At 40.0% G+C, this 22378-nt stretch overlaps 1 protein-coding gene across 5 annotated transcripts in view; it reads right to left on the bottom strand.

The window, feature by feature from the left end:
- The window catches only part of arap2 (ArfGAP with RhoGAP domain, ankyrin repeat and PH domain 2), a 131651-nt gene that overhangs the window by 20357 nt on the left and 88916 nt on the right, over positions 1–22378 (bottom strand). For all 5 annotated transcript variants that reach the window (XM_007551328.2, XM_007551330.2, XM_007551329.2 and 2 more), the window contains 8 exons: positions 20625–20727; positions 19940–20138; positions 12620–12683; positions 11965–12128; positions 10150–10362; positions 9203–9308; positions 7778–7925; positions 4326–4403 (listed from right to left, as the gene is read on the bottom strand). In XM_007551328.2, coding sequence (XP_007551390.1) covers positions 4326–4403; positions 7778–7925; positions 9203–9308; positions 10150–10362; positions 11965–12128; positions 12620–12683; positions 19940–20138; positions 20625–20727 — 1075 coding nt within the window. The remainder of the gene's footprint in view (positions 1–4325; positions 4404–7777; positions 7926–9202; positions 9309–10149; positions 10363–11964; positions 12129–12619; positions 12684–19939; positions 20139–20624; positions 20728–22378) is intronic.

Genomic DNA, 22378 nt, shown 5'->3' with positions numbered 1-22378 from the left:
TGCCTGCAGAATACAGAGCTGTGAAAATGTGTTTTGCTTCCTTTCGGATTTCTGCTGTTTTTTTGTTTGTTTTTTTTTTGTCCCTTTTTAATTGCGTCATTACATCAAAACTAATTGTTAAATTAGCCCGAGACAATCTGACGAACACAAACAGAAAATTTTATTTGATGACAAAAACAAGAAACAAAACGATCAAAACCTTCTCAACTTGGCCCCAGTGTAAAAAGAAACTACCCCCTTTGTTAAAACATTGGGGGTTTTTTGGGGTTTTTTTTTAGAGTTATTAGAGTATGTTTGTTATTATCTACAAATTGAAACAGCGGCGAACGTCATCACGGTTGGCCGGCCTCACAAAATCGCTCCAAAGGTACATCACTGACTCGATCCAACATCTCACAAAAGCACATCTGAAGAACTGCAGCCGCTCTTGGCTTTGTTATCATCAGTGTTCATGATTACATAATGAGAAACAAATACTTCCTTTTGCCATAAAATGCTGTTCATGACTGAAAGGACATTTTTGTAAAATATTCGTAGGTCTGTTGGGATACAACTGCAGCTTTTAGAAGCTGAAATAAAACTAATTTTGAGTCAGAATTGGCAGCGTTACCGTCGTGTTCTGGGTCTGCTTTGTTGCTTTAGGTCCGACTGATGAAGCCATGAATTTTGCTCTATTTCCCGAAAATACAGGAGGAGGTTTTCTAGCCATCAGGTCAGAAATGTGATCTTAACCACACTTGGGTAGTGCAGCAGGACAACAAACCACTTCACACCGACGGATTCATCTCTGACAAACATAAAATGAAAATCTAGTGGCCAAGTCAAAGATCTGGTGCTGCTAAGGTGCTGCTAAAAACCCTTCAAACCATAGAACCGTGATAAGTAAATGATACGGTGGGGGGAAATACTTATTCAAAAGAGTCTTGCTGGATTGGCTAACATTTTTTCCACCAAAAAAATTTAATCAACATTTCAAAGCTATTTATTGGATTTACTTGAATGACCTTTAGAACTAAAATTGGTTTGCAAAAATTTTAGGCCAACAAGGAAGCGATCTGCAACATGTTTAGCAACCTTTCAGTCCAAAAACGTCAAAGATCTCCAGACGGTTTTCCTAATTGGCGGTTCAGATTCAATATTTAGACAACTGCCAGTGAATCAACATTTGCACAAGCACTGTTTTCTAATATTTCCCTATGGCTACAATAACACCGAACGGAAGATTGGCATGGCATGTCAGCACTTAGCTGGACGTGCAGCTGAGTGTAAGTGCAGCCTAACTCAAAACAGCTGCAGAGGTAACTAAGCAAAGAATAAAAGTGACTTAATGGCTCATTTGGATTTTGCTTTTGCTTCTTTTTTTATTATTTTTTCCTAAAGAGAATTTGATTGTGATTTCTGCAACATTTTTGTTGAGAAACTGAGGAATTTAAAGTCACTTCGCTTGCCAAGCTGGATCTGAAGTAAAGATATAAAGCAGTGTTAGCATCGGGATGCTCCACATTGTGTGAGGGAGGGAAAAGGATGTTGCCCACAATAAGAAATCTGAAGGAGGAAGGTTTAAATAAATTAAGTAGGAGTAAGCCAATTATCCAGATTTGTACTTCAGTAGATGGTGTTTTTTGCAATACACAGCTTAGTAGGAGTTATTCCCGGTACGAGTATGAATTTGGCTTCATAATATATTACAAAAGTGGTTACATATTTAAAGAATTTTAAAAAGCATTCCCAGAAGCATGATCTTGCACTCAAAAACTGCTGCAGTTCAGTCAGCATTGAAGATTCTTAAAAAAATAAATAAATAAAAAAATAACCTATCCTATCCACATCCGAATGGTTTCACTCAGGCGCAGAGGCTTGACCATACAAATCTCTAGATATATAAAATCAGGTAAACAATGCAGAGATGAAGCAGAAATAACGCATGATTTTATGAGTTTAAAGCAAAAAAAAAAAAAAAAAAAAAAAAAAAGCATGTACAGGATCTAGTGGCCTGGACAGGATGAGAGAGATTCCCAACACCGGGAATCGAACCCAGAACCACAAACCTCTGCACATCCTGCACGGGCTCTACCAACTGAGCCACACAGCGCCCCCTTGCTGCAGATAGCTGAATGAACTGGAACTACCCCTACCCCTAAAGGTCAACAAATACTGCACCACAGCAACCTAACGAAGATGGAACACATATAATGATCTGCAATATATGACTTTATATGGCAAAATCAGAATTGGAAACTCACCGTTTTGGTAGTCATAAGTGCGGCGCTACATTGTTATGATAAATACGTTTATCAAAACATAAGAAAACACTCATTAATGTGACCGTTACAGCTACATCCGGAATTAAAATGATTTTACAACATTTGCTGAAATATTGCAGCAGAAAAAACGGCTCTCACGTCTTCGATTGTCTTCAGGAGACAAAGCGCCACAAATTTGAAATTTGAGGGCCTTACATAAAACCCCGACCTCGATAATGGCTCCAATGAAAGATAAATTAAAAAGCTAAAAATGAAATATAATCTGTTATCGTTTTCTGTCCAAAAAAAAAAAAGAAAAAAAAACCCACAGCCGAGTAAATCAGTGATTAAAAAAAGGAGCCAAGTGAAGTTCTGCTTTATGTGACAGCTTATATAGGCTTCAGACACACTATAAATAAATAGGAAAGCACTGCGAGTTCAACCTTTATAAACCTGTGGGTGGCAAATTACATTTTCATAAACTTTTATCGCATTTTCAGACGAGAGTGGCGAGGAGATGCTCTGCAGCAAAATGGAAGGATGCAAAGAAAGAAAAAAAGGCATCTCAGTCTGTGGCTTTGGTCCCGACTAATATTTAATGTAAAAATTCTATACTTTTCTAGACACAAACAAGTTCTACTTTGCTTTGAACGAACATTTAAAATTTAAATATACTTATGTAATTTGTGAGAGTATTGTTTTTTTTTTTGTTCTCAATGTAAATGTGAATATAGAAAGTGTTTTTTTGTAAAAGAAGAAAGCAAGGTTGAATTAGTGCAAATAAGCCCAGCGTCAGTCTGGGCTCTAGTCACACGAAGTCATGCAAGGAAGGAAGCATCGACAGAAGGAGGGAAGGTAAGAAGGAAGGATCAAGGTGTCAGGAGGACCAGAAGGAAGGATACAAGGAGGGAAGGATAGATGCAAGGGAGGGAGGAAATTAAAAAGAGGAAACAATGGAAAGAAAGGACCAAAGGAAGTAAGGAAATATACAATTAAGGAAGCAAAGGAGGGAGGGAAGAAGGGAATGGTGACTCAAGGGAGAATCTGTCCTCATGCAAGGAAGGAAGAACAGAAGGAAGGATGCAAAAGAAGAAGGCAAAGGGGGAAAAAAATGGCAGACATGAGTACATCTTGTCTCGTTTCATGTTGTTCCAGACCTGGAAAATACTCGTCCCTAAAAACCCAGAACTTTTCAGAACGCGCGGGATCCCCGTTTTGAACTTGGCGCACACATGCTCCTCAACGCCAAGGCAGAAGCAAAGCCAGCAAGTAATTAAAACTGACAAAGAAAAAAGTAAAGTCAGATGATTAATGTAGCATTAAATTAATCCGAGCTTCACTTTAGAATGCTAATTCCTCCCTAAAACACGGGCACCAAGCTGAACTAACTTAATGTAGGCGAGACAACTTTTACATTTCCAGAAATCTCCATTGTTTGAAAGAGGAAGCCTTCATAACGAGGTTTTTTTTAAACCAAAAAAACCACAAAAAAACCCAAAAAAAAACACGTTATGTACTTTCCAATTTTGAAGCCTTTTTTTTTTTTTTTTACTTTAAATAAAAACCTAACCATCCTCTTTAGTTTGTGTAGTTTTTACCTGCAGTAGCTCTCCTCTGAGTAGCCCTCAGGCCCAACATGCTCGACAGAACGGACACGTCGGAGGGGAAGATTGTGGGGGCAGAAAGTCTTCATAAACAACTCCTTTCTGATTTCTGCAACGGGGGCACCACGGGATTTAATTTTCCACCAACTTATCTAAACCAAGAGGGTTTTTTTTTTTTTTTTTTTTTCTGGCCCCGTCATTCAGGCATAAAGCACCTGCTGTAAAGGTCAACGAGAACAAAATCCCAGCTTCTGCTCCTTCTGCCTCCCCTGCTCATTTCGGCTAGAAAAAACAAACAAAACAAAAAAAACACACACAACAGAAAAACGAAGCCCGCGTTTGAGTCCCATAATGCATGCAGGCAAATCGATGTGCACGCACACGCACACACACACACACACACACACACACACACCCAGAAGCGGCTCTTGCAGACCCGGAACACGCGGTTCTATCTGGACCGTGTGGGTCGACTTACTGCTGTGTCCTTCTTTTCATTCCAGCGTGTGATGAAGCTATTCTCTGTCTCCATCTGTTGCACCTGGTCTTCATTGACCTGTTTGAGGCAAAACAGAAAACACATCAGCGTTCACAATCGGACACAAAACAGCTCCCATTTAAGACACCTGTACTCGCTTGATGGGAATACGCACTCAGCCCGAGGTTGTGTGCTATTTGGATTTTAGGTGATAAAGCAACAAAGCAGTGTGCGATCGTGAAGTGGAAACAACACGAGACGTGGTTTGCGAATCGTTTACTGAGCTCCGGACTTTGAATCCGTCACCAGCCCCCCTTTAACTTGGACACCCCTAAATTAAATCCAGTATGTCTTGTTGCCTTCAGAAGTCACCTAGTTAGTAGAGTCCAGCAGTTTGCCAATTAAATCTCATAAAATGCAGCTTTTCCTTGAAGGACTAAGAGGCTTGTTAGAGGCATTTAGCAGACAAACAGCATCTTGAAGAACACACACACACACACAGCAGATAAGTTGGGAATAAAGTTGAGTAGTTTAAAATAGAGGTACGTTATCAAACCGAAGGGTCCACAGTAGCTCTGGAGGAGCTGCAAAGATCCACAGGTCAGGTGGAAGAATATTTTGACAAAAGAACTGACAAAAACTGTCCTTCTTTGCCACACATGAAGTGTGGCGAAACACTGACCTGAGCACACCGTCTGCATTGTGAAACATGACGATGGCAGAATCATGCAGCGGGGTGATTTTCATGAGCAGGACGGCGGGTCAGAGTCGAAAGGAACATGGAAAACTAACTGCAGGGAAATTCACGTCTGCAAAGTGCTAGTAGCAGGTGGGCTGAGTGCAATTGTGTGCCACGCTTATCAGATTTCTTTCTAAAGAAAGTGGAATAATTTTTCCTCTCATCACAATCATGCTCTACAAAGCCTTGGTGAATCATATAGCCCAAACAAATCATTGCAAAAACTTGACAAAATGTGGTAAAAAAAAATCCAGGGAGTGCGAGCACTTTTGCAAGGCACAGTAAAAAGAAAACAGAGGAGCAGGTCTAACCCAGAGGAAGGTTTAAAATTCTAGCAGCAGAAGCAGGTCATTCAGGAAAAACCTCCGAAAACTAATTTCTGAAGTAAAAAGTGGGCTGGAAATGTTTGATACCGCTCAGCTCCAGCTGAATAGTCTGCTTTCATAAAGATCTGTTGGGGGAAATTACATTTCTTTTTCCAACTTTTTCCTTTTTTTTTTTTCTTTTTCTTAAACTTCATTATCATTTTCAAAGAACAATTCGATTTGTTAGAGTCATAGAAATGGTGGAGAAGATGGTGGGAGGGGAGGAGACGGAGGGGTGGATGAGGGTTGGGGGGACTCTCAAACTCGTCGTGTGTGTTTGGGCCTGATAATAAGAGTCTGCCGACGACATCCGGCACAAACCCGAGGCTTAATTACTGAGACGTCTCCTCTCTTTTTATGTCACATCGAGTGCATTCACTCTAAGCTTAATGGCTATTTGTCATGCAAACGATGGCGTCTCGAACCGATTTGGAGCGAATGCTTCTCCTGTAACATCTAAACAAGGGAAAGATTGGGAAGCTCCACGTGGGAATTAGCAGCTGCTCGGTGCCGCTTATCCCGTAAGCCGTGTCAGCTCTGCGAGGGTAAGCGTGATCCCGTGGCCCCCCTCTCTCACTCATCTACACATCGGCAAAAAGTCACGAGAGTCCTGGAGACGTGGCAGCAGCAGCTCTGCTCCCCAGATGGTTCCGAGTGCAAATAAAGTCATAACTGCAGCTCGGTTCAGATTTGCAATATGGTCCTTATTTAGATATTTGATTCATCTCCACTTCTGTTGTCAGGACAAACTCTGGTCCGATACGTCCGGCTGAGTGCACTTCATGCTTTGTAAAGTTTCCATTTGCTTTCATTTGAAAGCAGAACTGCGACTTATATTGCCACAGATGCTAAATTGCTGCACACCATTTCACTGATTGCTCATACTCCAGCTGCAATAGGATCATCTGCATTCTTTATTTGGAAAATATTTACATTTAGCTGCAGGCATGCATTTAAACACGAGTGCCAAATTATGTTATTAAGCAAGTAAGTAAAGTTCAAATCATGATTTTATTTATGAGGGGGAGCGGGGGAGGTTATCCGAGATAAGTTGGGAGTTGAAGTGACAGACCTGCAGAGTCAAGAAATCCCCTCAAATAGAACCTGCGATTCGCAACAAGCCAAAAAAGTACGGTAAAGTTATCGACAGATATCCGTGTAGGTAAGGCTGCAAAGTCATTTGTGAGGTTCTGGGATCCAGCAAGCTAACAGTGAGAGCGGTGACCCATAGAAGTTATTCCAGGAGCCCATCAACGATTCAAACAGGAAGTCAGAAAATAACCTAGAGTGGCAGGTAAAGCACGGCGCGCCTCACTTGCCTCAGAGAAGGTCAGTGTTCATAATTCAACAAGAAAAGAGATCAGGAGGGACGTGAATCCTTGGTAGAGGTCCAAGGGAGAAAACGCAGCTAACCAAAAAGAACATAAACACCTCTCTTACATCGTATCCTGATGGCTCCAAAGCTTTTGGGAAATATTCTGGGAAAGTTTGTTTTAGTTTGTGTAAAAAAAAAACAAACAACATTTCAGAAATGGAATATGACACGGACAATCAAATATGGCGGTGGCAGTGTAACGGTTTGGGGCTGATTTGCTACTTTGGGACCTTAACGTCTCGCCTGAATTGATGGAATCATGCAAAGTTAACCTTTTTTCATTGGCCATCTCAGTATGTAGACATAAACCACAGAGAAGAGACAGTAAAAAGAAGAAGAAGAAGAAAAAAACTATGATCGAAGAAATTTTGAAATCTCTTCAAAATCTTTCAAACCTTGTGAAATAATGTTGCAGATGACCAAGAGTTGTCCTGCTTCCAAAAGGAAATTGGTCTGTAAGAGAGCCGTTATCACTCTTTTTGTTCAAGTTAGGTATTTGTGAAATAAATAGCTTCAGACATTTTTATATTGAGCCATGACGCAGGAATGATCTGCCCAACGCACAATAACCTCTTGAGGTAGATTTTATTATGTGGATTTTGGTCCAGTTGACCTGTTTCTGTTTCTCTTCCCTGATTTTCTTTTTTTATGATAGTTGTTTTTAGTTTTGGAGATGCAGTGTGTGGAGAATAAACTTGGCATACATAGGACACAATGCAAAATAGCAGCGAAGACAGTGGATTGTTTTTTTTTGTTTTTTTTTTACAACTTATGCAACGCGTTTATGCAATGAAAAAGACGGATGTTACCTAACTTCGCAGGCGGAAAACCCATATCAAGAGAGCGAGTAAAACTTGAAGTCTTTTTATGTCCATCAATTGTTTAAAATTGCGCACACACACACACACACAAAAAACATGAATTAAAACACCAAAGCGTTTTTTTTTTTTTTGTTGTTTTTTTTTTGTCTTACACTAAAAAGCGTAACGTAGTTGCTGATTAGGTCACGAATCACGCTCATTTCCTGCGGAGTCTGTCCTTGCGTCTGGAACAGGCAGGAGGAGAAGACGGCGGCCAGTTTTTCACTCGGCATTCCGTTGAGGTGGGAGCACTGCTGAATCCTGTACAAAAAAGAAAAAAAAAACGAAAAAAGAAAAGAACCCGAAGCCCTGAAGGTAAGCAAACGACCACAGAGAGCTCAGCACCAGCAGCTTACATCTTTACGGCGCACTCGGAATTGAATAAAATGCGAGGCTCTGGGCCAAACTCAGCACCGGGCCAATTAGGCATTCTTGAATCGGTACATATAATTAACAGCTGAGTGACAACAAACCGGTGCAGGTATCTGAGGAGGGAGAGGTGTGTGTGATGTGAGCATCAGTGAATAAGACATGATGACAGCAGAGTGCTCATGTCTTAATCCAATTAGAGGTGGAAGAACCTAACAGCTTTGTGCCGTGATGCTGCGGCGGGACAAGATCCAGAGAGGAAAGCTGGCGCCCTTAAATTTTTGCATCCAGTGTTCGGATGCACAGTTCATTTAACACTAATTGCTATTGTTTTATTTTACGCCAACCTGCTGCTTATCATCAGTAAGCTGAATAATAAAGCTAAATGTTTTGTATATTCGGGCGATGAGCTGAATGAGAATGGAAATATCAGAAACTCATGGAATAAGCTGAGAGGAATAACTTCTATAGTTAAAAAAAAAAAAAAAAACAATTCCCACTGAGCTATGAACAGAGCCACTCTTACTGAGGAGTTCTGCAATTTGTTTGCTAATTGCCTGCGCTTTCAATAATGTGCCGCACAATCTGGTTGAGACGGAAAATATGGGCAAACGGTACAAACAATGAGGAATTTATTCAGCGTTTTCAACCCAAGGACACAGTTTTTTCCAGTGATAAGCAGCCTTTTCTAATTAAGCTTGCATTTTGAAGAACCTGCCAGCATTCCCACTGTACTGTATTTATGACAATGTCTTGGAAACTAAGCAAGACTTGTGAATGGGGAAAGTATAACAAAATGTTATATTATACAAAGTAGAGCAGTTTTTTTTGGGTTTTTTTCAGAAAATAAGGAACAATAGATGAATCACAAGTGGACAAATGGCAAATCGAGAGCTATTTGGATGCAACGGCTCAAATTTCTTTTGAATCTTAAGAGAAACCCAGACCACTTTTCCCCAGGACAAATTAAAGGGTGTTTTTGTTGTTTTGCTTGGTATTTTTATATTTTTTTTTCACTGTGGACTAGCTATATTAAAAATCAGCTACAACATGCATGTTTTCTGCAGGAGCTTGGTGGTGAAACAAAAACACGACCCACTTCCAATTGCAGGTGAAGAGGACTGAGATTCCCTGACTGTGACCAAAACCGTGAGTCTGCGTGCACATACCTGTACAGGTGCTGAAGCAAGGCATGAAGAGTCGACTTGTAGATTTTTGGCAAACTCTCTATGAAAGTTGAATACTTCTTCACCCTCTGCTTCTCGTCCGTCTCGTCTGCGAACGAAAGCGCACAAAAACGCGGCAGTCATTGCAACACTTTTGTCCCATTAACGATGACGGCGTGATGATTAAACAACATCTCCAACGAAGGTTTTAGAGCCGGATGAGACAAAGATCGACCCATTTGCTCTCGATATCAAGACGAACGTTTGGAGGTGTCAAAGCAACGGCATTCAGACTAAAAGCAGGGGCACCAAGCACGGTGGTGGCAGCATCCTGCAGAGCGGCTGTTAAGCTCCCAGTGGTAGCGGTGCATTGCACAAATTGGAGTGAATAACGAGGAAGACTACCTCCAGAGTCCTCCACTTTATCTAATTTTAAAGGCTTGATGGATGGAACCTGGGCACAACTGGGCAGCCCAAATGGTAAATTGACTAAATATGTGTAGCACTTTTCTAGCCATACCAAACACTCAAAGCGCTTTTAAACTAGCGCCACGTTCACAACATTCATACGTTGAATCGGGCACCCCGACGAGACAGAAGGAAGCTGGAAAAAGAAAAAAAAAAAAAAGAAACAGCTTTAACAGATTGCAAGATGACTACTCTCCCCACTGAGACGCAGGACAGTGGTGTCAAACACATCTCACACAGGTGTGGACGTGACGCCTGTGAAAATGCGGTTTGTGAGAAAATCTGTGATAAATTCAGGCTTGTGCGCCTATTTGTTGTTGGTGTTTCTATGACTCCACAATGGAAAGAGGACATTTTGACTGAATCTGTTTGCATTTGTTCATCACTGTACAGTAAAGAAGCTGCAATACAGAATCTTTTTAAGACAGCCTTTTGTTTCTCTCCCGTCTTAGACCCTCTTCCATCTCAGTCACCTCACTTACCCAGAGCTGACACCCAGTAAGGATAGAGCTCCTTGGTCAAAAGTGCATCCTCCAACTGGGATAAGAAGCGCTTCAGGGTGTCTGTTACGTCTTCCAGCTGATGCTCCTTGTTCCTCAGCTTCACATTGCGGGCATCACGAGTGAACTCCTCCAGGAGGAGGGACACCCGGGCAGGATCCCCCGGAGACTGGTAGATCCCCTCCTGGCACAAGCCTGCATCGAGAGTGTGGTTATTTATTAAGAATCTAGCAGAGCACAGATTTTTTTTTTTTCTTAAGAAGTGCTGGATTGTAAAACTGTAGGATAAAAGTATTGCTGCAAGACATCTTGGCCTCGTCACGTCACAGTTTCTTACATCAGTTTTACAGCAGCGCTGCCAAAGTGGCAATCATCTGTGTATAATGTAGGTTTTGGTAACCGCTTTGCGAAAATATCGACACCCTTGAGCTTCTATATGTTTTGTTACAAATTCAATCACAGCTATCATTGTACTGCGTGCTACTTAACCTGTTCAGTTTAACACAACTTCTAAGTTGATATGCGTATTGCATGAGCACTTGGGCCATTTGAGATGAGTTACTGTTTTCTAAATGAGGTAGAAACTATTGAGGAGGAGGATTCAGTGTCAAAAGCGCATGCGCGTTCAATGACATGCTAAAAATCACAGTGCCACATAGTGGCCTGGCATGACAACTACAGCTGTCTCATCTAAACGTTGAACTTTTTCCCAATCCTAAACAGCCTTAGATTATATGAATAGTCTCGTCATAAGATAGGTCAGCTGTTCTCGCACAGACACTCTTACAGAGTCATAAAGCAGCAGGGGTTTGGGTCCTTAATGCTCGAGACTAATCTTTTTGTTACCTTCCCGACCCAGAGCTCATCAGGATCAAAGCTGTCCTCTTTAACATCAAAGAGAACCCCCTTTTCTTCACAAAAGGTAATTGGCAAGACTATCTCTGCTTTAGTGCCACAAAATCTTTGGTGCATAGCAATCCACAACTTCACACTTGCAGTTTAATCAACCCTTTCCTCCCTTTTTTTGGGGGAAACACCAAGAAACTACGACAAGACAACCTACTGTCACGAGCTCTATTGATAAAAAACTATAAAAGACGGCCCGAATTAACCGTTAGCTAGTGCAAACTTGACAGACTCTTTTGACTATATTGTTGTTCTCATCTAATAAGGCTTTATTAAATGCATTACTTCTTCTCATTCAGACTTTTGTGAAAGTATTCTTTCTAAGGCTGAAATCATATTGAATTGCTCTCCATCTAATTTCACTTATTTTGAACTAATTTGGAAAGCAGAATAGTTAAATATTTTAGGCAACCAAATATAAGCACACACACACACACACACACACACACATACACGTTTCAAATTTTTATTTGGAAGAAAATCAACATATCCGTGTCAATCCACTCCACAGTTGGGCGCTAATTTACTTCAGTCTATTTTCTAAAATCCCAAGAAAACGAATTAAAGCTCGTGGCTGTAACACGACGAAACGAGAAAGCACCGCAAGGGCTATCAACGCCTTTGCATGGAGCCGTATATTTTTGTTGGGAGCGGTCCCACAGCGAGAGCATGGTGAAAAGTGGACTGCCTTTCTGACATTTCTAAAAATACCGTGAAAAGCGAGGTAGGATAATGTCACCACATTGTGCCAGACAACATTAAAAAGCATGAAAATCTCATCTCCGTTGGATGAATAAGCTCCTCAAGGGGGGGAAAAAAACCTGAACATTAGTCATACAGAACTCACTCTTCCAGACTCGAGGCTCTGCAGGTAAATATGCGGCGACTCACCGTACTGAGTGACAAAAGCAATGCAGCTGTCAACTATAATAGGGACGCCGTTTTTGGTCAGCTGCTGGTCACCGAGCGCTCTGCCGTCTGTGCCGGCGGCCAGCGTGATTGCGGAGTGCCACAGAGAAAAGTCCATCCTGTTGAACCCGTGGATGTAAATTGTTCTGGCGAAAAGATGATAATATCAGCTAAAAGCCTGAGTGAAGATCACCCGAGGTTCACACGTTTTGGGAAAAAAAAACAAAAAAACAAACAAAAAAAAAAAACACTTCTGAATCATTTAACAAACAACTGCCGAGATTAAAGGAATACAAAAGCGCTTCTACGTCTTCCCGTGAGGTTTGATGAAATACACACAAACAAACAGCAATTAGTGGCATCAGCACAAAGTCTTGTTGCGTTATTTAAATAAATAAATAAGTAAATGGAGTCGGAAATTCTCAGCCGCATTGTGTTACCATCTCAGTCCTTGTCTCCTTATCTCAGGCGTAGCTTTAATTACTACAGATGGCTACAGAAGGTGAAGTGGATTTGGACTAACAAGACAAAAAAAAAAAAAAAAACTAACAACACTGACTAATGAATATGCTTTTGGTGAATGGAAAAACATAATGATTATCTTTTTTTATTTTTTATTTTTTTGTCAAAGACATACCTTCCGCTTTCCACCATCAGAAGAACTTGGATCTTGTCTTCGCCCTCGACATGTGTGGAGACAGCTGAGGAAAGAAAAGGTTTGCAGGGGACAGTTTAGGTTTGCCATTTGCAACTCTATTTGGCTAAACTTGAAAGATGATGCATGAAGTGTCCATTATTAAGGACTTTTTTTTTGATGTATTTATACTTTAAGTCGGTCACAAACACACCAAACCTCGATATGCACAAACAAATCCTAATCACGAATCAAGAAGAAACCGGGATATTTCAATTGCATTTCGCACCGTTTCATGTACTTTAAAATTGCAAAAGTTCCCAAAGACGTCAACACTGACACAAATGTAGATGTTGTGTTTGTTGTAAGGCAAGCGGAAGAATATTTCATAACATGAAGTTATGCTGATGTAAACAGAAGAGCATTACACAGTCGACTGACAGAAATCACAATGCAGCAGGACATAAGAATAGAACTCATATTTAAATAAAATGGAAAAAAAGCAATATTGTCTCAATTGTACAACGTTTATTTGTAAATTCATAGAAGATGGTAAATATAACGCATGGAAGATAATAAATACATTCATTCATTAATTAAAGAATGTGAGAATTTAAACATTTCAAACAACCTTAGGCATATGGGACTTCATCTAATCCTTTCTTTTCAAGCTTTTGTGCTGCAACGCAATGTGTAGTTCTCCATTCTGATAAAGGTCTCGTAAAAATAATATTTAACAGCATTTTTTTTAAAGGTTGCAACTCTCAAGAGGGAGGAAACAATGCTAGTGTTAAGGTAAAATATGTAACATTTCATCTGACCAATTTTTGTTCTCGTTTTGTTTTTAAATTTTCTGGAAAGATATCTGACCAGACTTTAAAGCATAGCGCAGACATGTGGTAAGCAAATAAGACTTGTATTAAAAGTCATGCTCTGAGACAACTATTGATCCAATCTCTGGTACTGCATCTTCTTGGTAAGATTCCATATTGGAGCAAAGAAAGGAGAAAAAAAAAAGTACAATGAAATTGATCAGCATTCAGGTTATCACATATTTTATAAGACTTGGCTTTCTTCATGTCAGATTGTGTAGTCAAGTCACATCATTACAACAGTCATTCGTACAGCCTTGCTGATTAGGAGAAGAAAAAATGTGCGACTCGACATAATAGCTTTGGGAATAGAAAAGGATTGTTAAACAGTGATTTAGCCTTCTTTTAACAGAAACACTGGCTAACAACTTTAAACTTTCAGATCAGATGTGAAATGTTTAGAACGACCTGGATGAGTGAGATCCATTACTACACAATCAATAAAATATTTAGAAGGTTGCACGAAAATTGGAAATCGATTTTCATGCGCGATACATGCATCATCTGAATCCCGATGATGCATTTGACCAATCATGTAGGGTTCATGTCTATAGATGATTTAGACGGTACTGGTATTTGTGATAAAAATTAAAGAGCATGTAGAGCGAATTGATTGGACGGATTTTATTCATCCAAAATCCAACAGTGTTTGAAATACTGCTTTAGCGGAAAAGAGGTATGTACGACAAAATATCAGTGTGAGATTGCGTGATTAATCAGACGCTCCAGATCAGACGTCTGACATTGACTCGATTTTGCCCGAACGTCCCAATAAGCAAACATGGCGAGTAAACATGATATCGTCTAGATCTCTGATCAGACTTTTCAAAATTTCAAAGTAAAATCAGGTTGTAGGTTTCTTGTCATCTCACTGTGAGAAAGATGGTAAGGGAGGTGAATGGAAAAAACTAAAAATGTCAAAAGCTCACAGTTGGATAACTGCCAGGCAGAGGAACATCTCGGGGGTCATCGAGTTTCCTTGACAACCATTAATCACGTTCTATCAGCCTGCCAATTTTCAGATTGAGGATATTGTGAGAAAATGCCCGTCTCTTCTTCCCTCACAAACGCAAACATGTGGAGGGGAGCTGGAATTGCGTGCTCTGGTCGGAGACTAACGGACAACGCACATTAGAAGTGCGACGTAACGGAGCGTCTTTTGACAAACGTCAAAACACACCTTCAACACACACTGGAAACATCAGAACAAATCTGTGGATTTTTGCTAGATGTTATATATTTATGAAAGCAGGTGCTGTAACCTACATGAATTATTACACTAAAATAAATTTTGTATGTCATTAAAATGCTCCCCTGGTGAATTCTTGCATGACTTCAAATTATTAAGTTATGCATTCCTTCTTAATATATTCAGTTCAAGAATATTCCTCATCAGAAATGGTAATCTTGGTAGAAACCAATCACAATTCCAACTTCAAAAACTTGAATAAACTCCAGCAAAAAATGCAGTGCATTAGTAGAAAAATTGCCAGAGCAGCAGCACGGAAGAAGAGCGCTAACAGGAACATAGTGCTATTTGTGTTTCTAATCATGTTTAGTTAGACGGTGGCACCGGTCGTTTCCCAGGCACCGCCGGTGTGCTCATTTCATTGAAACGAATGAAATGTGGAAAAGCACCAGATGCCCAGAGTTAAGCATGGAGGATCTGTGATGGTGTGGGTCTGGATAAATGAACACATTAAACAGTGAGCTTTTCAGTGTAGAAGCATGCTACAATGCTAAATATGTTACAACTGAGTTGCCAACAAATGTGCCATCTTTTGCAAAAGCTGCAGCTGAGCGATGCTAACAGGACAGATATTTTAATCGAAATAAATACCCAAGCACCTTTTGACCACTTGTGGGATTCCTCGAAGAACGATGCAGTGAAACGCCGCTTTCGTTTGGGTCCACACCGGCTCCTGAATAGCAGAAATCTGCCAATACTCGAGAACTCCTCTAAGATAATTCGTAACTGTCTATTTTAATAGCTTAAACACCAATTCTAATTAAATATACATCATTATGCACAACGGAGACCGACACAGCACTACCGCAGAAGGAAATATCTACCAGTTTTGGCGGTTGAGCCAATCAGCATCAAGGAAAATAAATGGCGCTCCTTTCCAAATGTCAGCCAACAATGTATCACACCGTACGAATAAATCTGTCACTGTACTGTTAAAAATGTAAGCATTTATATTTACTTCTTTACTACCAGTTGGGATTTTGCAAAAAAAAATAAAATAAAATAATAATAAACATAAATAAATGAATAATGAAGATGTAGAGAGATGAAAGGGAAGTGACAGCTGGCAAATCCTGAGAAAAACGTAAATGCCGTCTTAAACTTATAGATTTTCTCTTTTGTAATGGAAAATGCGACTACTTCCAAAATACCATCTTCACAATGATGGTAGATTAAAACATAAGTGGGAAGTAGGGCACAAAGAAAATTGTTATTCATACACAATTCTCACAACGACAACAACAAAAAAAAGGTCTGAATGCAAATAGATTGCCTTGTTGGTCGTATTGAACGCATCAGTAAAACAGACACATTTACTGACATTCTTCATCTCCACAATCAGTCTTTTGAAATCGGAATAAGGGAGCGAGATACAGAGGAAGTGAGCTGAGGGACTCTGAAGCGCAGCCATAATCTCTTCGGGGGCTTCAAACAGCTGCTTGGATCATGGCAACAATCACACACAACAGAGAAAGAACAAAAAAAAAAAAAAAAAAAAGGAGACGAGGCTGCTCAAATCTCCTAGCAACAACATCTGGCACTTTCATCACTCTCAAGCACTGATTGTGCCCCAGTAATGGATAGAAGGATGAAAAATACAGAAAAAAAGACGCAGGACTTCATCTTAGCAAACCGTCGATTTTATGAGACGGATTGCTGCCTTAATAAATACCTTTATTCTGTAATTACCTTTAAGAATATAAGCTTTCGCACACGTGGGTGGATTTATATGCGTTCAGCATCTTCACTGGATAAATTCATTTGGAGCGCATCATACAAAAACCTTCAAATAAAAAACAAAATAAAAAAAACAAAACACATGCACTGAAGATATGCAGAAGCATATATTTTAATTTGATTGCAAGAAAGGCGACTGTCTAACTTTGATTGACAAGTCTTTTGTACCAGCCAGTTGATGTTGATCCAGAAACGGGGAAAAGAAATACAATTAATCTCATAAAGTGTTTTTTTTTTTCCTTTTTGTAATTTTCTCTGGCACATTTTCAAGGGTGCTGCGTTTTATTTTGATCCAAATAGCAAGAAAGGAAAGCCAAGAACTTAAGAGATTGACTTGAGAGGGGTTTATTAGGCGCGTTATCAGGTAAAATGCAAAACATTTGTCTTAGCCGTTTTGAACAAACATACAGAAATCCTCATTCATCCTACTACAAGCTCAGCGGCAATGGGTTTGTTTCTTAATCTGTCTATGTGATAAGTCTGCGGCCTTGTTTCCACCAAAGAATCTATTTTATGGTTGTTGTTTTTTTGTTTTTTTTTGCCAAATTCTTAATGTTCAAAGCAGTTATGTGTGTGTGTGTTTTTTTTCAAAGCTTTGTTACTGTGTGAACAAATGCTTCTGGTCAGCAGATGGTTTTTTTATGTCAGAAAACAAGGAATGGATTTAACTGGACTTACGAACATACAGCAGCGTTTTGTTCAAAAATCCCCGAGTTGATCATGACTTTTATTTTTTTTTAAACATAATTAGACTGCAAGAGAGATGAACAGCTTCTTTTGTAAACACTAATGACGTCTGAGCAAATATTAAAATGCATCTCATATTTTCCAAGAGATAATTTGTTGTTTGTGTGTTTTAATTCTCACTGTGGATCAACGGAGACCCAAGCCAAATGAACGCGTTTGTAAATCTTACCAGTCGTCAATGTTTTAACCTGCGCCGTGCTGTCAGAGGGGTCATTTCCAAGTGATTTTTTTTTTTATTTTTATTCCAACATGGCAGTTTGGCATCAAGACTAAGAGTGGCTGATGAAATTTATCTAAACTTTCAAAAAAAGAAAAAGAAAAAAAGTGAAAAACAAGTCGTAATTTAACAGACGGAGAGACTGCATTTTCAAGTAGCGTTTCCCTCCTAATAAATTAAATCATAATTTCTCTGCTGTTTTTTGCATTTCGTCAGGTCGTTTTGTGTCCTGCGTTAAAAGTTTATTTGATGATCTGAAACTTTTAGCTGTGTTAGGGAGACAGTTTCGTTTTCACTACTATCTGCATATAATAAACTAAATGGACTTTTGCGAGGAAGCACTGGAATTACAACTACAGGATGTGCAAGACCGCAATCTTCTGCCAAGATCCATCTTCATTTAGGAGTTTAGGCAGAACAAGTCGGACAAAGCAGATTTTAGCATTTTGGCTGTCGTATGCAAGATGTAACCAGAGAGACTTTTACAGCTAAATGTTCTTACCGTATTTACAAAGCTTTCCTTTTGTAATGTAATGGGTTGTGCACTGTGACATATGAAGATTATCCAGCTAGAGCCACCTTTTGTTTTCTCCTTATTTTACTTTGATTTTCTGGTTCCTCGCTAAAAACTTCAGGTTCTCTTCCAGAACAGGAACATTTAGTTTTTATTATTACTTAGAAACTGTGGAGTGCTCATCACTTATACAAATTTAGAGCATATTTAGAAAGTCCAGAGGGTACTTACTTACACTTATGTAGCAACTCAGAACAGGGATTAGAATTTGGAACCAAGAAATACTACTTTTTAGACTCCTGTTCTTCCAACCCAGAAAAGGAATTAGACCAGAGGATACTTACTTATACTTATCTACCAACCCTGAATAGGAGTATCTAGTTTATTTACTTTGGATCAACATTAGATTCTTTTCCTTCTTTTGCTCTTTCCTTTGGTTTGCTATTTGGTTTGTTTTTGTTTGTATTGGGAAAAGTCAAAATTTAAATGAACTGAAACCATGTAAATAAAAGATCAAGGTTCTTTTTGGGGGGAGTGGGGGGTTTAGAGATCGGACAGGAAAACATTTCACATTACTGAATAAACCGATGATATGTGAAACAGCCAAATACAGCATAACTATGAATCAGAGAGCATGTAAAACAGCTGACGGATGTAGGAGTGAAGCACGTAGGAACTATTTGGTGACTTTAATTGAAAAGTGAGTTTATTTAATCCCTCAGTGTTACACAGGGGCACCTTTCATGTGGTGGTGTCGCTACAGAGAAAATAACAGTTAATCCCATGTCACAGACCAGGAATCCTGAGGCGATTTCTTTTTTTTTTTTTTTTACCAGCGCTCCAAAGCCCAACATACCCCTGACAAAACACGGGTCCCCTTCTGGCTGCAGGGGCTCTCCGGCTGTGACAAATATGGTTTGTGAAAGCCAGGAATAAAAATGAACACCGCTGCAGTTCTTTATCCCGCCCCAGGTGAGAAGATGGGGCGGCACTTTGCGTGATTTGATCCATGCCGAGCTGTAAGTAGATTAAAAAGATCTATTGATTCTCCCCTCCTTCTGTTCGTGCGTCACGCTGGTGCAATCAATTGAAATGTTCCAAAAAATCTTCAACGTCTGCCAAAGCTTGTGTGAACTTTGGAGCCTTCCGCGCTGATGAGTAGAAATAACTCATGTTCAGCGGTAATTTGGACAAGCGGCAAGGATAAAACCAGCACATGTTTGCACAATTCCTTCTAAAGAAGATGCTGCTGCTCAACAAACTAAAGCAGGAAAATCACTTTGACAGGTGCTTTTTGTAAGTGCATCACATATGTGCCTTTACTTCAAATAGAAAATTTTCTTTTTTGCTTTCTTAATGTGGAGACGCTTTTATTACGCGGGGACAATTTAATTTCTATTTTTGCTAGCTCAACCTCAGAATAGATTTGTGTAGTGTAGATGTGCACAGAAACATTGGAGTCAATCATTCTCCAGGAAAGTCATGAGCTCACCGTATGTCAAAAGCCAGTATAGATGTCAGCATATTAAATGTTTTATGATGGCAGTCAAAAGGGAAAGAAAGTGAAACTTCTTTTTTAAAACCAATGACAAAACAAATCATCATGCACACCTCGCACCAACTATTATGCACAGAGGCGGAGGAGTGATGATTTGGGCATACTTTCCAACTTCTGATCTTTCTGCCCCTTTTACACTAAGTTTACTTAAATACAATCAGTAGATTAAAATATGAGAGAGCTGAGAGTAAGCCTGCAATGTGGGACGTCTACTTAAAACTTCTGGACATTAATAAACAAACACTAGACAATAATACCGCTCGGAAATATCTGCATTCTTTCCGTTTTTGGTATGGTTTCTGTGTTTTCAAACATTTTTGATCAGGCACCTTACATTGCTCTTTCTCCGAGTTTGACATTATAAAAATAGAAAATACTTTCCAAAAAACCCCCCCAGAAACCCACCATACAAATCAGTACGGCACTCACTGAGCTCTTGCAGTTGTTTGAGATGAAGCACTTCCTCCTCTCCCGCCTCATCTCCAGAGCTGAAGTGCAGGGCGGAGCCCTCCAGCATGAACCAGCCCGTCCTCCAGTGATACAGGTCATGGCCTTCTTTGTACTGGAGTCTGCCAATCAGTTCGCTTCGTTTCCGCACCAGTCCCTCCACCTTCGGTGGGACGAAGCACTGTGGACAGCATGCGTTCATGAAACAGAGAGACGGAAAATATATTTCGCACGTCCAAATCAAATGCAAAGTAACTGCAACCGTACTGAATGTATACACTTTAGTTTGCATTCGCTGACAAAAGTTTCTGCACCATGTTCTTTCGATTTAAATTGAAAGGCCGGCCTCTTCTGCAGAGGGAGAGGAGTGTTTAGCGATGCTGCATTGACTCTTTCCTACCAGCGACTAAGTCGTCTAAGACTGGAAAGATAAGAGAGGGAACAGTGGGCATATTTATATAGGGACTTATTAAAAGGCTCCTTCAGCAAAAGGGGGAAGATGGCAAAACCTCTCTCGTCTTACTGAAAGAGGCATTGCAGCGTGAACAAAACACACACACACAAAGAAAAAAACCTTCTTCACTTAAACTTCAGGTGAAAAACAAACTTATAGGAGGATGGAAATGCGCGCCGTGTGTGTGGGTGCGCTCGGCTCGAACGGTGTCACCTTTGCCAGCGCCTGGATCCAGTCGTGCTGCGTATCCTGCGTCTCGGCTCCGACAGTCAGGGCTCGCTCCGTTCGGAGGTAGAGCTCGACGGTAAACACAGCCCTGCCGGAGACACGAAGGTCAACTTTCAGAGGTTCCGAATGCGAGGAAGCGTCCGTGTACAGCAGCACACCCTCAAACTTTACGCATTTGCAAACGTTAAGCATAGATGCATGCGCTGCATTTTAATTCAAGTTACCGTAAGAGCATTTTTACCGTGGCACTTCAGAATCTAGGTGTTAAACTGTACATTAGCGGGAGCAAACACAGGGAGGCGGAGGGTAAAGGAGCTCCGTCACCGATTCATTCCGATTTACTGATGGTTTCCAAATGCATCACAAGCAGGAAAACTGTTGACGTAAAAGATTAATCCGCACAGAAATAATCTCCTCTAGGGACGTAGCGAAAAGTTGCACATATCTGAAAGAATCACCTGAAAATGTTGGCGATGTGAAAACAGTAAACATACACAAACATGAACTTCCACCTAAACAGACAGACTGAGCAAAGAGAGAGTTGATCAGAGAAGAAGTCATGAAGCTCCTGGTAACTCTGGAGGAACTACAGACATCCACGGCTCAGGCGGGAGCATTATTATTATTATTTTTTTTTTTTGACAGTACAATCGTCCAACTTCAATCGAAGTGTGGCACAGAGAAAGGCCTTTTGAATCCCATTTCCAGTCGATCAAAATCAAGAAGAAATTTCTATGACGTAAAACCAAGGCTGCGCGTCACCCTGAAAGACCGTGGCATAACACCGTGTTTATGCTGGGGAGTAACAATGGGAAGACAGATGGAGCTAAATAGAGGGCACACGTATTTGGGAGAAAAACCTGGTACTGGCTGCAAAGATACTACCGAGGAGGCTTATCTTCCAGAGAGATTGTAAACAGAACCAACCAAGAAACACTCGGCAACTTTTAATCAAAAAGAGATGCAGGCGCACACATTAATCTTGGCTAAATGCAGCTAGTGTTTCATTTTTACAGAGGCTGAACCACGTCCCATTTTTGATGCTAAGATCAGAACACGTTCTAAGGGAAGTAAGTAAGAAGGAAAAAAGAAATCTTTGGCTTTTCCTTTAACAAGGCAAGCTTGAGAATTGGAAGTTTTCTGCCCATGTTTCATTCAGGCCAAAAACCTTTAATACTACTGGTGTAGCTCAAATAGAGACATGTTTTAGGATGGCCTAATCAAAGTCTTAAACTAAATCCAATGGAAGATCTGTGACAAGACTTGATGTTCACACATGCTCATCATTAAATCCGTCTGAGCTTCTGTATAAAGACTAGGGGGGGAAACGCAAGAAGATGTGCAAAGTTGGCAGATAAATACCCCAAAAAAGGACTAGCAGGTGAAACTGCAGCAAAAGGTGGTTTAAAAACATTTCCACTCAGGAAAACGAAATAAAAATGCTCACCACACTGGTCATATTTTTTATTTGTAAAGATTTTTTTATTTTTTTTTTCATAACTTTTCATTTTCTCTGATAATGAATTTATGAAACCATTTATCAATTTCTTCATGTGACAGCAGCTCGTTTGTGTTGGCTTGTCACGTAAAATGTTGATGAGATATACGATGTCTGTGGCTGTGGGGTAACAAAACAAATCTTAGTGTTTCCAAGTAAGATTTTTTCAGGAAACACTAGAAAGTCTTGAGAAAAGAAAAAAAAAAAAAAAAAAAGAAAAAGAAAAAAAAAAAGGCCACCA

The sequence above is a fragment of the Poecilia formosa genome, unplaced genomic scaffold (genome assembly GCF_000485575.1).
Source record: "Poecilia formosa unplaced genomic scaffold, Poecilia_formosa-5.1.2 Scaffold41, whole genome shotgun sequence".
Classification (NCBI taxonomy): Eukaryota; Metazoa; Chordata; class Actinopteri; order Cyprinodontiformes; family Poeciliidae; genus Poecilia; species Poecilia formosa.
Note: the sequence above shows the minus strand (reverse complement) of the source record. Positions and strands in the feature narration are given on the sequence as shown.